This window comes from Meriones unguiculatus, chromosome 14 (assembly GCF_030254825.1).
Source record: "Meriones unguiculatus strain TT.TT164.6M chromosome 14, Bangor_MerUng_6.1, whole genome shotgun sequence".
Lineage (NCBI taxonomy): Eukaryota > Metazoa > Chordata > Mammalia > Rodentia > Muridae > Meriones > Meriones unguiculatus.
This window is the reverse complement of record NC_083361.1, coordinates 29333229-29350508: the sequence shown is the minus strand read 5'-3', so window position 1 is coordinate 29350508 and position 17280 is coordinate 29333229. Positions and strand designations below refer to the sequence as shown.

General features: G+C 37.3%; 1 protein-coding gene and 1 pseudogene across 2 annotated transcripts in view; one reads left to right on the top strand and one right to left on the bottom strand.

Moving 5' to 3' along the window:
- Positions 1-17280, bottom strand: part of Sbf2 (SET binding factor 2) — a 331059-nt gene that overhangs the window by 200851 nt on the left and 112928 nt on the right. For both annotated transcript variants that reach the window (XM_060367046.1, XM_060367047.1), the window contains exon 3: positions 6389-6526. In XM_060367046.1, coding sequence (XP_060223029.1) covers positions 6389-6526 — 138 coding nt within the window. The remainder of the gene's footprint in view (positions 1-6388; positions 6527-17280) is intronic.
- On the top strand, positions 10935-11348 carry LOC110565903 (small ribosomal subunit protein uS15-like; annotated as a pseudogene).

Genomic DNA, 17280 nt, shown 5'->3' with positions numbered 1-17280 from the left:
AATTTATGGGACACATTGAAAGCAGTGCTCAGAGGAAAATTTATAGCACTAAGTGCCTGCAAGAAGAAATTCGTAAAATCACATACAAACAACTTAATGGCCCAACTGAAAACCCTAGAAAAAAAAGAAGCAGATACACCCAAGAGGAGCAGACGGCTGGAAGTAATCAAACTAAGGGCTGAAATCAATCAACTAGAAACAAATAAAACTATCCAAAGAATCAATGATACAAAAAGCTGGTTCTTTGAGAAAATCAACAAGATAGACAAACCCTTAGCCAAACTAACTAAAAAGCAGAGAGAAACTATCCAGATCAGCAAAATCAGAAATGAAAATGGGGACATAACCACAGACATTGAGGAAATCCAAACAATTATTAGGTCATACTACAAAAGCCTATATGCCACAAAATTTGAGAATCTAAATGAAATGGATAATTTTCTTGAAAGATTCCATCTACCAAAACTAAGTCAAGATCAGGTAGAAAGACTGAATAGCCCTATATCTCCCAAGGAACTCAAAGCAGTCATTAACAGTCTCCCCTCCAAAAAAAGCCCTGGACCAGATGGCTTCAGCGCAGAATTCTACAAGACCTTCAAAGAAGTGCTAACTTCAATTCTCCTCAAGCTATTCCACAAAATAGAAACAGAAGGAACACTACCAAATTCATTCTATAAAGCCACAGTCACCTTAATACCTAAACCACACAAAGACCCAACAAAAAAAGAGAACTTCAGGCCTATCTCTCTTATGAACATTGACGCAAAAATACTCAATAAAATACTTGCAAACCGAATCCAAGAACACATCAAAGATATCATCCACCATAACTAAGTAGGCTTCATCCCAGGCATGCAAGGGTGGTTCAACATACGGAAATCCATCAATGTAATCCACTACATAAACAAACTGAAGGAGAAAAACCACATGATCATCTCCTTAGATGCCAAAAAAGCATTTGACAAAGTCCAACACCCATTCATGTTTAAAGTCTTGGAGAGATCAGGGATACAAGGCACATACCTAAAGATAGTAAAGGCAATATACAGCAAGCCTATAGCTAACATCAAACTCAATGGAGAGAAACTTAAATCAATCCCACTGAAATCAGGGACAAGACAAGGCTGTCCATTGTCCCCATATCTCTTCAACATAGTACTTGAAGTCCTAGCCAGAGCAATAAGACAACTAAAGGAGATCAAGGGGATACAAATCGGAAAGGAAGAGGTCAAAGTGTCACTATTTGCAGATGATATGATAGTATACATGAGCAACCCCAAAAATTCAACCAGAGAACTCCTTCAGCTGATAAACACCTTCAGCAAAGTGGCAGGATACAAAATCAACTCAAAAAAACCAGAAGCCTTCCTATATACCAAAGACAAAAAGGCTGAGAAAGAAATGAGGGAAACAACACCCTTCACAATAGCCACTAATAACATAAAGTACCTTGGTGTGACTCTAACCAAGCAAGTGAAAGACCTGTTTGAGAAAAACTTCAAGTCTCTGAAGAAAGAAATCGAAGAAGATATCAGAAGATGGAAAGATCTCCCGTGCTCATGGATTGGTAGGATTAACATTGTGAAAATGGCCATACTGCCAAAAGCAATCTACAGATTCAATGCAATTCCCATCAAAATACCAACTCAATTCTTTACAGACCTTGAAAAAAAGATTCTCAGCTTCATATGGAGAAACAAAAAACCCAGAATCTCCAAAACGATCCTGTACGACAACAGATCATCTGGAGGTATCTCCATTCCTGATCTCAAGCTGTACTACAGGGCAACAGTAATAAAAACTGCATGGTATTGGCATAGAAACAGAAAGGAGGATCAATGGAACCACATAGAAGACCCAGAAATAAACCCACACACCTATGAATACTCGATACTCGACAAAGAAGCCAATTCCATTCAATGGAAAAAAGACAGCATCTTCAACAAATGGTGCTGGACCAACTGAATGTCTACATGCAGAAAAATGAAAATAGATCCATATTTATCACCCTGCACAAAACTAAAGTCAAAGTGGATCAAGGACCTCAACATAAAACCAGATACCATAAATCAATTGGAAAAAAAAGTGGGTAACAGCCTAGAACTCATTGGCACAGGAGACAACTTCCTGAACAGAACACCAACAGCACAGGCTCTAAGAGCAACAATCAATAAATGGGACCTCATGAAACTGAAAAGTTTCTGTAAAGCAAAGGACACCGTCATCAAAACAAAACAACTGCCTACAGATTGGGAAAGAATCTTCACTAACCCTTTATCTGACAGAGGACTAATATCCAGTATATACAAAGAACTAAAGAAGCTGAAAAGCAGCAATCCAAGTAATCCAATTAAAAAATGGGGAACAGAGCTAAACAGAGAATTCTCGACAGAGGAATATCGAATGGCAGAAAAACACTTAAAGAAATGCTCATCCTCATTAGCCATCAGGGAAATGCAAATCAAAACGACCCTGAGATATCACCTTACACCCATCAGAATGGCCAAGATGAAAAACTCAAGCGATAACACATGCTGGAGAGGTTGTGGAGAAAGGGGAACCCTCCTCCACTGCTGGTGGGGATGTAAACTGGTACAACCACTCTGGAAAGCTATCTGGCGCTTTCTAAGACAAATAGGAATAGTGCTTCCTCCAGACCCAGCTATACCACTGCTAGGTATATACCCAAAGTTTGTTCAAGTACACAAAAAGGACACTTGCTCAACCATGTTTATAGCAGCTCTATTTGTAATAGCCAGAACCTGGAAACAACCCAGATGTCCATCAACGGTGGAATGGGTACAGAAATTGTGGTATTTTTATACAATGGAATATTACTCTGCAATCAAAAAGGAGGAAATCATGAAATTTGCAGGCAAATGGTGGGATCTAGAAAAGATCATTCTGAGTGAAATATCCCAGAAGGAGAAAGACAAACATGGGATATACTCACTTATATAGACCTATAAGATATGATAAACATAATGAAATCTATACACCTAAAAAGATAATCAATTGAGCGGACATGGGGTAAGATGATCAATCCTCGTTTAGAAAGACAGATGGGATGTGCATTGAAGGTATGACAGGAGTCTACTGAGCGCATCTGAAAGACTCTAACTAGCAGTGTTTTCAAAGCAAAGACTCATGACCAAACCTTTGGCAGAGTACAGGGAATCATAAGAAAGAAGGGGAGTTAGTCTGATGGGGAAAGGATAGGAGCTCCACAAGGACCAAATATATCTGGGCACAGGGTCTTTTCTGAGACTGACATTCAACCAAGGACCATGTATGGATATAACCTAGAACCTCCACTCAGATGTAGCCTGTGGTAGCTCAGTAACCAATTGGTTTCCCAAAGTGAGGGGAACAGGGACTATTTCTAACAGGAACTCAATGACTGGCTCTTTGGTCTCCCCACCCCCGAAGGGAGGAGCAGTCCTGTTAGGCCAAGAGGAGGGCTTTGCAGCCAGTCCTGAAGATACCTGATAAAACAGGATCAGATGAATGGGGAGGAGGTCACCCCTATCAGTGGACTTGGAAAGGGGCACGGTGGAGATGAGGGAGGGAGGGAGGGACTGGGAGGGAATGAGGGATCGGGACACGGCTGGGATACAGAGTTAATAAAATGTAACTGATAAAAAAATAAATAAAAAAAAACAAATTAAAAAAAAAACAGTCTCACTATGTAGCTCAGGGTATCTTCAAAGTCTCAATCCTTCTGCTTCAAACTTTTTAATGCTGGGATAACAGGCATATACCCACCAATCCTGGTTTACTTAAGTATTACAGTATTCTTTTGATGCACAATCTGAACTTAATGAAAGGTATCAGGAACACAAAGTAAGAACAATTCTATTAAAAATGGATGTGGAAAGATTATAAAGTTTTCAATATTGTAAGAAAAGACTGGGAAAATATTCAAGATGGAGAAAAGAGAAATGAAAATTAAACGCAATAAATGCAGTTATGTGCTGGGTTGGGCTAGTCCTGGAATAAAATAGTGGAATGGGTAGTGGAGAATATTATTAAGGTGGTTATGGTGATGTCCAGTTGGAAGTATGGCAGAAAGTCACTTCAGCCAGTGGTTCATGTCCAGCCTAGAAAACCAAAAAATTCAGAAGAAAAGTACATAAATATGGGATTTTCTGTCAAATGATTCAGGGGGAAAGGAGAGACAGACAGACAGGGACAGAGACAGAGAGAATAAGGAATTGTGCAAAAAAGAGAAAGAAAGAGAGAAGAGAGAGGAAGAAAGGGATAAATATATCTCAGATAATACACTAAAGACCAAAATTTAACACTAGATATATATGGGTAAAAGATGAGGGATCGGGACACGGCTGGGATACAGAGTTAATAAAATGTAACTGATAAAAAAAAATAAAAAAAAAACAAATTAAAAAAAAAACAGTCTCACTATGTAGCTCAGGGTATCTTCAAAGTCTCAATCCTTCTGCTTCAAACTTTTTAATGCTGGGATAACAGGCATATACCCACCAATCCTGGTAAAAGATTAGTAAATGTTTGAATAATGTCAGCAATTTACCATTATTTGTGAACAAATGTCCAAATAAAAATGAGATATGTGCTCAAGAATTCCTAGACATCTAAAATTCCTCCAACATCTCCAATGATGTCTTAATATACTGCCTTTCCATCAGCTTCTCTGAAGGCTGAATACATGTGAAGAAGAGAGAAGGGAGAAGTCCAATTATTATTGAGTTTTCATTAGACAACTCCAAGGAGTTATTAAGAACATGGAAGCAAAGAATACTACATTCATTCATCATTAAAATAAAAGGTCAACTAAGAAAACAGAGTAGCATTTGAACACTCTGGCAGGTTTTTGACTGAAACAATCAAAATAGTATCTTAATCATCCTTTTACCAGCAACTTCTATTGCTATAAAAGGCACTATCTGGGACAGGAGGATCTATAAACATAGACTTAGAAATTATGACACCTTATTGGTGATGTAACTTCCAAATTTAAAAAGAAGCAATATTCTGACACATCATTAACTATCTCCCAGCAAAGATTTCTGAGTTTGGATCCACTATCTAAAGCCTTGAAGTGTTGGTATGGCTTCCCACGAAGATCTGACAAAGAGAACAAATGCTGAAATGTAGATAACATATATTTGTTGTTGGAAATGCAGTTAATAAGTATTTTGTTCTACAAGAACTTTGGGCCTTTCATAATAAGAGAATAACAGTGTTTGCTTCATGATAGGTAACTTGTCCCTTTGTACTGAAAAACCAGATCTTGTACCCAGAAAATTTAGATTTTGTTCTTCAAACATATATCAAGACTGGATTGATGGTTCAGAGGTTAAGAACATTCGCTGTTCTTCCAAAGATCCTGAGTTCAATTCCCAGCAACCACATGGTGGCTCATAACCATCTAGAGTAAAATACAGTGTGCAGGCAGAATGTTGTATAAATAATAAACAAATCTTTTTTAAAAATATGTATCCAGACTTCAAATACCGATTTGTCAGGCATTTCTGAAGACATCTTTTCTCCCACTGGTGACACTTTCGTATATGTAGCAGAAGGTATAGTAATTAACATAAATTGACTCATCAACAAAAACCAACCTCTGTACATTTTGTGCTTTATCAAATATAACCAAAACAAACCAACAAGTTACCGCCACTATGGAAACCCCTCCATTTTTATGACTCCCTTTCACAAGAATAGGTTCTACAAGCAATCTAACTTCTACCAAGGAAGAAACAATTGAAACACCGAAGCAGAAGTGACTAGTATGCATAAGGAGGCACTCAGGAGAGACGGAGGGAGGTTAACTAGGGTGAAGGTTATCCTGACTGATCAAACCCCACAAAGTGCCAGTGACTTCAAACATGGCAGAAATGTAACTTCTGTGAACTATTCCCTAAACTCAGAATATGTTTTTTGCTCATCTCTCACCCCTGAAATTCTATAATTGTCAAACACTTTGTCATTAGTAGAGAAATTAATCTAACTGCCTGAAACTAGAAACTTAATCACTACTCTGAAAGAAGAGGGATTGTAAATTTTTCCACTGCTGGAGTATGGACTTCAGAGAGTAACAGTGATGAGAAATACTGTGATAATTTGTTGTGTCCCATGAAAGATCCCCTGGAAGAAGGACATGTAGGGGAAATAATAGGTTTACCACTTAAAGAAACTAACGTTAATAAACCTATTCATTAATACGCTAATTCAACAATGATGACTATTTTAAGTGAGGACAATTAAACTAACAACTTCTATTTCATTGTTCCTTCTCCAACATTAAATATCCACAATCCTCAAGCTTTTCAAAGGATCCCATAGAATTTTCATCTTCAACAAAAACAAATGTGTAATTTATACTTGGGCAAGAAAGTTTCTGTACCTGAAGATTGATCTCTGCCTCATAGAAGGTTAGGCATGAGCAGTAGTGTCGATCTGAGTCAATATCTGTTAGGACCACCACAAAGAATGTTGGCTGTTTCCGCTCTCTGGACAAGTGCCATCCACCAGGCTGACAAAACTGAAAGAAGAAGGAAAGAACGTCACATTTTAAAATAAAAAGTTACTACTTGTTAATATATAAAAATGTTAAACATAACATTGTCATTAAAACTATATATTTGAGGGGCTAAAGAAATGGTTCACAGAATAACTTGCTTGCTTTATACATATGAAGACCAGAGCTCGAACCCTAGCACTCATGTTAAACAACAACAACAAAAAAAACAACAAAAAACAAAAAACAAAAAAAAAACGGCCAAGGCATCTAAGCAGTAGGAAGCAAAGACAGCGGAAAGATCCTAAAACCTAGATCAGCCAGTCTAGCCAACTGGTGAACTCCTGATCCATGTGTTTCCAAAAACAAGGCAGAAATCAATAAAGGTACATGACACTGACTTCTGGCTTCCAGACATGCATGTGTGGGCACACACTTACACGTTCATGTGTGTACACATAGATACATCACAGACACAATTTTATATACTTGATATAGTATACTAAAAGAGCTAACATTAAAAAAGTTCATGTACAGATTTATAGCTATGAAAACATTCACCAAAATTTTCCACAGCTCTCATTCTGAGATGCCAATTCACTTTTGGCATATGCAGGAATGTAGGTGAAAGACTCTTCTCCAAATATTAGAATAAGTCACGGTACAAGCTGGAGAGGAAGTGCAGGAAGGACACTATTTGGAAGGAGGAAGGTAAACAGCAAGAGGAGTGCAAAGGAAAGAGAAATGACAGTAGGGGATGACTAAAGATAAAGCGAAATGATGGGTATGTATAAAATGTCACTTCTCTGTGTGCTAACCAAAAAATAAGAGATAGGGGTTGTGTACTTGCTATTTAACCTGACCACCAAAGTTCAGACCCCAGAACCCTGTAACAAGCCAATTATGTCCCCATGTGCCTGTAACCCCAGAGTTGCTCAGAGACAAGAGGGATTTCTGAGGCCTGCTAGAAAAGAAAAAAAAAAAAAAAGAAACAAACAAACAAAAAACCCCACAGGTTCCAGATTCACAGAGACCTTGCCTCAAAGGAATACTACAGAAAATGATAGAGAAGGGGGGTATTTCACAACCTTCTCTAGCCGCTGTACTCACCACCACGTACATATTTGCACATGCAAGTAGGTCTATACACTATACACGTATATACCATACCCACACATTAAAAACAATAAAGGGGTTCATTAAAAATTGCTGTAAATTTTTGTATGTGAGTAAACCATATGAATAATACTCTTTGCAGTCCTTACCACTGATGAGCAAATGGAGCACTAAGCCAAAAAAAAAAAAAAAATCTCAAGAACTGCATTTTTATGGCAAATGGGGTTCAGTGTGTAACTAGCCTTGGCTTATACTCCAGGGTAGGATATAGCTGTGGTAAAACCAAGAAGTTTAAACAGAGTATAACAAGCCCAGAAATGTCTTTCAAAATCTAATTTTCTATCAATGAATTTTTGTCTGAATTTAGTACTTTATTTTTATTAGGTTTTTTATTGTTTGATGATTTCATAGATATATATGCTGAACTTTAGTTGTTTTACATACACCCATCACTCCCTCTCTCTCTTCTCTTTCCCACTGAAACCCTTCTTCCCAACAAGCCTCATTTTCTAAAGGGACTCACAATCAGATCCAAGGTGACTGGTATTGGTTGAAAATAATAAAGTTGTACATTCACCATCACCCAGTCTGCTGTTTATTTATTTGACAAAACACTCCCCTGACACAGAGCAAATCAGTTCTGTGGATGAATAGCAGATGTGTACGTTCTTACAGGGTGATGTTCATGGTCAGCAGGGGATTGGTGGGTTTGAAAAAGATGCATATCCAGGAGAATAAGTTATCTTCACTGAATTTTACATGCAACTAAGGTTTTTGAAAGGAAAAGCTGTATTTTAGCTCTAATTCTATCAAATGTGTTTCACATCAAACTGAAGTCACCTGTCAGAGAAGAGGTCATAAATAACAAACTAACCTTTTTAGAGCAGAGAGACCTAATAGAAATAGCACTTTGATAGTTTTTCACTACTTGCTAGAAAAAGCACCTAAGCCCAGTTTCCTCCTTTTTTGAACATACAGAGAAGATAAGAATTTAACAGAATGAAAAGGTTCGTTTAATTTGAACTAAATTGAATGCTCTTTCAAAGATGGCTTTTTGGAGAATGGTCGCTGTTAGCATCTCTGGATGCTTTCACCCGTATCTGTAGACTCGTGCTTTACTGACCTAAAGGGTAAAGGGGTGTATGCCATCTTTAAACTAAAAATTAAATGTGTCCTGTTAGAACGTCTACAAGAAACTCTTTCTTGATACAGAAAATAGTGAGCACAAACATCCAAAGGGAGAAGAGCTTTAAAATTAGTTACTCAAACAGCCCTGTTTCCCTGGTTCACACCACAACAGGACTTGTGAGATTAAAAGGAACTAACCTTAAAATATGGGGAATTCCAGAGATCATTTTCAATTAATTAAGTACTACTTCATAATTCTATTTAAAGTAACCAGAATCCAGAAAACAATGGCACTTTATGGTTGGCCTAGTTTGATAGTCTTTATGAAGCTTTTCATGAAAAGGTTGCCGAGTTACCTATACACTGGTTACATATAAGATCTCTTATTTAAAATAAAAAACTATAACGATGCAAAGGACTTATTTTAAAGTGTGCATTAGAAAATAACATCAGACTCAAACTTTACAGGAAAATCTGAAACTATATTCTCACATAAAATACATGAGTACATAAATATCCAGTTAATGAAGCTTATACAACTGAATGTATAAAAAATTGATGTCTCAAAGATGAAAACAGCTTTAAGCTATGATTACCAATGCAAGTTCACTGCATCACAGAGAAGCAGTAACAAGACTTGGGGATCAAGATATGACCCAAATATCTACTGAAAATATTTCCCTTAGGATCTAGATTCATAAAGCAATGATGCTAAATGGCTCAGACATTTCAATTCTTCAAAAAGTATGATGATTACCCAATAAACAGAGTAGACAATACAATTATTAAACCCAGGCCCTAGTCACATTTCTGACAGGAATGTGAGAGAATATTTAGACAGCTGGGAACAGGGTCGTCACTAAAAGACAATGAACAGAATGATAAGCTTTAAACAAATAGAAGAAATTCAGGGTATTGTGCTCCCTACTGTCTTTACTGGCAAACAGGAGAAATAACTGCTATCACAGGTGCAAACTTAAAATGTTTAGAAACGAATGTCAACAATGATAGCCTGATATTTTGGCCACCTTCAAATAACTGAGAAAGCACATGTATTTGGAATGATGCTATCAATGAACACACCACATAAACTGATGAACACTGTTATTTTACATACACACCACACACACACACACACACACACACACACACACACACGGGTAGATGCAACAAAATATGTCTCTTAACATCTCCCTCTGTCTTGACCTCATCATTTCATAGAAATCAAGTCCATAAAATGTTGCAATGTAACTGGGAATACCCAAGCAGAGGATTTTTTGTTAATCTAAAGGTTTTTTGTTTTGTTTTGTTTTGGTTTGGTTTGTTTTGGTTTGGTTTTGGTTTTCTGTTTTTGAGACAGGGTTTCTCTGTATAGCCTTGGCTGTCCTGGACTCACTTTGTAGACCAGGCTGGCCTCGAACTCATAAAGACCTGCCTGCCTCTGCCTCCCAGAATTCGAGGATTACAGGCCTGCACCACCCTAGCAGGCTCTAAAGTTTTCTTTAAGACCTTGGCAGAGCTGGCAACTGGTCCTCAAGAGTACAAAGTTAGGAGTACTCCGTGCTCGGTACTGCAGGGCCCTGCCTGGCAATGTGCTGTAAGTACTAACTTCGTTTCATTACCCAGACATTAGAAGTAGATCATGTTCAGTAAACAATCTAACTGTCCACAAACTAAAGCACATATAGAAGACCAGACAAAGATAGGAGCAGGGCATTTTATAGGGAGCTCCAGAGGGAGTCGGGGTAGTCATCTAGGTGCCATAGGCACTCATGCATGTACATGAAAGCTAATCTTTCTGATGGTTCTCATTTCATCTAACATTTGTAAGCAATTAAGTTAACAATACATGATAATTTAATGGTGCCTAAAAATGTACTAAAGAGCTAGTAAAATAAAAAGTTGAAAAATGGAGACTTCAGGGCTAGAGAGATGGCTCAGAGGTTAAAAGCACTGGCTGTTCTTCCAGAGGTCCTGAGTTCAATTCCCAGCAATCACAACCATCTATAAGGAGATCTAGTGCCCTCTTCTGGCTTGCAGGTACACATGCTGGCAGAATGCTGTATAAATAATAAATAAATATTAAAAAAAAAAGAAGAAGAAGAAAGAAAGAAGACTTCCTGTGCATGGCTTTGCTTCCTGGGCTGTTTCCTCCCTCGTTTTCTCTTTGCTGCCAGACCTCAGCATCATGGGTTGCATGCACACTCCCAGGAAGGGCCTGCCCCCGTCGGCGCTGCCCTACAGCTATACCATCCTCATGTGGCTGAAGTTGATGTCTGAAGGAACAGATTTACAGACTCCCTCCCAGATAGGTGTGATCCTGAGGGACTCACATGGCATGGCACAGGTCCGTTTTGTGACTGGTAGTAAAATTTTGAGAATTCTTAAGTCCTTGACCTCCCTGAGGCTCTCTACCATTTGACTAAGAAAGCCGTTGCTGTCTGAAAGCATCTTGAGAGAAACAGAAAGGATAGGATGCTAAATTCTGCTTGATTCTGAGAGAGAGCAGAATTCGCCGGTTGGCTCGTTACTGTAAGACTGAGCAGGTCCTCCCACCCAATTGGAAATACGAGTCATCACAGCCTCTGCTCTAGTGGCATAAATTCTCTTGTATAGACCAGCAATAAAATCACTTTATTATTCATGTTTTGTGTTTCTGTTGAAAGAAAGAAAGAAACAGAGAGAGAGAGAGAGAAGGAAAGAATGAAAGAAAAATGGAGACTTCATGTCTGTAAAAACACTTGTCTGACCTCAACTCCCAAGTCTTAGTTTACAATGAAAACTAAGGCTATGAATGCTAAGGTCATTGGACAGCTTGTGACAGAGTTAGGGCTATCGTCTGTAGGAAGTGCATCCTTTCACTAATGGAGTATCATAAATCCTTTAGAGTTATTACTTTATAATCATAAATTCACAGCAGGAAAAAATAAAGTGAGAATAAAGCAAACATTGTACCAACACATTTGTAGCTACTGGTCTTTGGCAGAGTACATGAGTGTGCATTTTCTCTTTCTCTCTTTTAGATAAAAGGAGACTTATCTGTCATAAACACAGCTACACAGTTTTCCTGAGTAGTTCTCAGTACTTGGCAGACAAATCCTTGCTATAGAGCTCATGTGACATCCAACTTGCAGCCCTCCTGCCTCTGCTGAGATTACAGACATGCTCGACTGAGGTCAGCAGTAGTTGTTTCTAAAAACCATAATGCCATTACAGGTGTACATATATTTGGCTAAAACTCAGCCCTCTCTCTATTTTGACATTTTGGCGGCTTACCTTTTTATATATAACTAATGCTGAAATACAGCATTATAGAAACCTTTATAGATATTTCTCAATATTCTCTTATAGAATTAATTACTTTTGTAGAGTGTATATAAATAAGCACAAAGAAGTTGAATTACCCTTTAGTTCCTTGTTTTGTGGCACATTTCAAAGAGAAATTGTACAAGTGGCTTAAAAAAAAAAGAGCTGTTATTATAGGGTAAAAAGATGGCTCAGTGGTTAGGAGTGTCGCTGCTTTCAGAAGACCCGGGTTTGGTTTCTAACGTGCGTGTGGTGGCTCACAGAAATCTCTAAGTGCAGTTTCAGGGGAATCTGCCTGCCTCTGCCTCCTGAGCCCTGGGCACACGCTTGGTTCTGAGTTTCAACATGAAGTTATTTCACACATCTCACACAAACTCTGTAAGGTAGAAACTTAATAAAGCTGCAGTCATTCAGGACGAAACTTTACAGATAGCTTCAACAACAACAACCAAAGAACTGTACCATCAAGATTTTGTACATTTTGAGAGAAAAATCAAGATTCTAGGAGTTAACACTTATAGCCTGTGAGGACAGCATGTCGCTCACTCCTGAAAATGCACTCTTTTAACAGTCAGAGACACACAGCATAATGTCTCAGAAAACTCTTTCAATAAAAATTTAAAATTAACAGTAGTCATATAAATTACTTGATTTTTTTAAATTATAATTTTTCTCACTTAAATCGAGGAAATAAGGTGAGTCCCATTTTAATACTTTTTCCTTTCTGGAAAACTATAAACACTGGAATTTTACTTATTTCCTGGATAACAAACAGAAAGTATGCTATCACTTGGGGCTTTTCCACTCATAATTCCATTACCATGTTTTCAAACAAACAAACAAAATCACTCTAATATTGTCAATTGACTCTTTCACAAAGAGTATATATAATATGGTCGAAGAGCTACAGGTGTAGCAGATTAGTGGCAGAACATTTTCCCCAAATGTGTAAAGGCCTTAGGATCAATCCCTAAACCACTTAAGAAAAAAACCAAGGTCTGAGAAACTGTGACCAAACATAACATGCAGTCATTAACAAGTCCTTATTCAGTCGTGGCTTATAAGAGGGCCTCCCACAACATGTGTTCAATAAAGGTTACCTTAGAAAAATAAAGTCAGTTTAATGTGCATGTGTTTCCTATATTTTTTCATTAAGAGAAATTTAAATTATTTGAAATATTTTAACTTTTAAGTGAAAGTATTAAATTTTTTTATAAATGAAAACTAAGTAAGAGTACTTTCCTTAACAAATAATTTATAAGAAAAATATCAAAGACAAAAACCTATAATTAAGAAATATTTAAAGGCTTCAGGAGGCAGAGGCAGGCATACCTCTGAATTCTAGGACAGCATGGTATATAGAGTGATTTCTATTATACAATTCTATACAATAGCCTTGGCTATTATACACAAAAACTTTGTCTTGAAAAAAGAGAAAAAGAAATATTTAAGATACCTACCTTCCAAATGCACATACGCAAACAAACGTGTGAAGATTAAGTGTTTGGACTTATTAATAAGCTCTTAGCTGTTAGGTATCATAATGACATTGTGATTGTTTTTGTTTCTTTTTTTAAAAAGCACTTTGAATTTCATAAATACATACTGATGCTGGACACATGTAATCTAAGCACTCAGGAGGTATAGGCAGAAGGATCTTGAGTTCAAGGCCAGGTCAGCCTAGGCTACATAATGATATCATGTCTTCCCCTTTCCCCACCCAAAGTCACACATACAGCATGTAGTAATGCCTGCAGAAATATTTATAGATAAGATGATATTAATTGAATTATTTAGAATGATTTTGAGACAAGATGACAAACTCAAGATTAACCTTGGCTACAGAGAAAGTTCTGAACACAAAATATCTCTCATTTCACAATCAGAACTAAATAATATTCACAAACGATTAGTACATTCCCTAGTGCTGAAATAGGAAACATGAACCGCAGCAGTGGCATTCAAGTTTACAGGTAATCCGCGTCATTTTCATTGCTGCTGATATTACATAAAGGAACAGGAGGGAGTTAACAAATGAACCTACCATACCTGGAACCTGAATCACAACCAATTGGACAGTAGAGGGAACAAACAGAGAGACAGTTTTTCAAAGGATTCAGGATGGGGGGGCACATACACACACAATGGGAATATAAATGATGGGGACCCTGAAGCTGAAAGGAATTGATCCAATTTATCTACTGAGAAATTACCATATGCTACCCTCATCTCCAGAACATGAAGAAGACAGGTGAAGCCTTACTCTTCATTGTCTGGTATTTCTGGTGCTTCCACTGACACATGGTTATTAACTAAAACTTAAAAATTAGTTAAGAAAATATCTAGGCTTAAAATTATAAACAGAGCCAGGCACAGTGGTATATGCCTATAAGCACTGGGGGAAGCAGAGTTACGTGGATGTCTGTGAGTTCAAGCCAGCCTGGTCTACAAAGCGAGTCCTGGACAGCCAAGATTAGACAGAGAAACCCTATCTTGAAAAAAACCAAAACAGACAAACTCTACACACACAACTCCACACAAAACACACAGAGAGAGAGAGAGGGAGAGAGAGAGAGAGAGAGAGAGAGAGAGAGAGAGAGAGAGAAAGAGGAGGGAGGGAAGAAGAGAGGGAGGAGCTTTCTATTCTGTGGACACAGACATGTGTTAAGAAATGGCTATCTTAGAATCTGTTCTCTTCCCTGGTATCTGATAAAGAATTCACTCAGATACAAAGTGCATAAACCTCAGAAAACACAAGCATCAAAATTATTTTTCACACAACAAAGACCAAATAAAGTAAGTTTCCAAGCGCAATTCAATCGACAGATGAGATTTCAGGACAAAAATGAACTAAATTTTGCTGTAAATGCTGACTGGATGGAACGCTGCACAATAGATCTCACTTTAAAACACAGGGCAACTGAAGAATCTGTGATCTTCAAATGAATCAAAACATGCAGTGAAGAGAACTAATGAAATATGATTCAAGCAATTTACATTTGTTAGTTTTAGTTCTCATGAGCTTCATAACAATGTTTGGTATGAAATGTTAACACTGTTTTTGATAAGACCTGTTTAAACAAGATGAGTTTTATTAACAATGTTTTAGCTGGGTTTGGACAGTTGGCTAACTTTAAAACCTATCATCTGTCAGTCACCAGAATGTTTACTGCTTGTTTACTTAATGCAGCCCTTCTGAGAAAGGCATTTGCAGAATACTCTGCCTGCTAAATGTTATTGTCAGAAGCAACAACCAGAGATGGCTATCTGGTTAAGCTGTTTGTCTTCATCCCTTGAAAAAAAATTAGAACAAACAGAACAAAATGTTCTACTCCAAAAGCTCAGCCTGAATGTATCTGGATGATAGCAAATGGGTGTTTCCTTGGAACTTCAGAGGTAACAACACTTGAAAAGGAGCCTGGAAGAAGACACTTTTCAATGCTACATTATTAAAACTAAAGCATATAAGGAGGAAACTTTCATTGAAATGGCAATGTCAAAATTAGTTGTTCACAGATAAGAAAGAAATTGAATGCCACAATATGTATATCTCAACCCAGATGTCAGAACCCAGAGGAATCAAGATTTAATATATAACCAATGAAAAAGAAAATAAGATACAGGGAGTCTTCAATTCCATTCACTTACTTAAAGTCAAACAGCTATACAACTAAAATAGTAACATATTCACAGTGAAAGAAGAGTCAGTGGATCAGCTTACCAACAAGGGAATGCACAATATCATTTAAAAGAAAACAAAACAAAAAATAATCAAACAAACAAAACAAACAAACCCAAACTATGGGAACTGAAGCCAGGCACAATGGCAAACAAACTGTCATCCTAGCACTCAGAGAAAAGAAGGTAGGAGGCTAGCCAAAAGGCTCGAGAACAGCCTGGCTTATACAGTAAGCTGTAGGCTAACCATGGTGACATACTGAGACCTATTTCAAATATGGAAGGGAGAAAAGAAAAATTAAGACAAAGAAAATGCCCTAAACCATTAAAATTAGTATAATAAAACAGTAAAAAGAAAATTCCTTCTTACATCAACCCTAGGAAGTAGGCACATATGCTAAATCAAATGCAGCTTTTCTCTTCTTGAATTCTCTAAAAGCTATGAACAATAAATGTTGACTAATTCTGACACATCAAAAATAGTATTTCAAAAAATTATTATAAATATCAACACACCTTTAGTGTTGATATAATCATAAATATCACTGACCACCTTACTATACTCAAGAAGTAATCTTTGCTCTGTGGGAACAGAATTTGATTTGGAACTGGACAGAAAAGTATTAAAACATGAATACAATACAAAACAGCGGGGCTGGAACAATGGCTCAGTGGTTAAGAGCACTGGCTGCTCTTCCAAAGGATCTGGGTTCAAATCCCAGCACCCACATGGCAGCTCACAACTGTCTGTAAGTCCAATGCCAGAGGATCTGACACCTTCATACCCAGACAGACATAAAGGCAAAACACCAATGCACATAAAAACTAATAAACAAAACAGCATATACTATGTGTAAATTATTGATCAAAACAGAAGATTTTAGGAGCTAAGAGAAAGAATAAACTTCCTGAAAAATACAACACAAACTTATGTATACACTTGTTCATAGATTTCAAGAAGTTCCCTCCTCTGCTTGGTTACTATTTTCTTCCCCAAAATTTCTTTCTAAGCTATTTTACTCTCCATATCACTATAAGCCATAATATTGATTTAATTTCCTAAAAACAGGCTTACTCCAACATCTGTGAGCTCACAAAGGGTATCTATACTGTTCAGTGTCATTCTGAACAAAGACACAATGCCCGTTTAAAGATCCAGTGAACTGAGATAAAGAACAGAAATAGTACTTAGTGGGAATAATGATAAAAATAGCTAATTACTGGGGGCTGGAGAGATGGCTCAGCAGTTAAGAGCACTGGCTGCTCTTCCAGAGGTCCTGAGTTCAATTCCCACCCACACGGTGGCTCACAACCATCTGCAATGGAATCTAATTTCCTCTTCTGGTGTGCATGAAAACAGTGTTCACATACATAAAATAAATAAATGTTTAAAAAAAAGCTAATTACTATTTAATGTTCGCAGTACAGGTAACTTTGAGTGGGTGGCAGACAAGAGAGATTATCTGTTTCCTCTCTCTTAAAGAGCTATTAGCACTTATATAAATTACAATGCTCCAATAATGCTTCAAAACAAAAATTTCTAAATACAT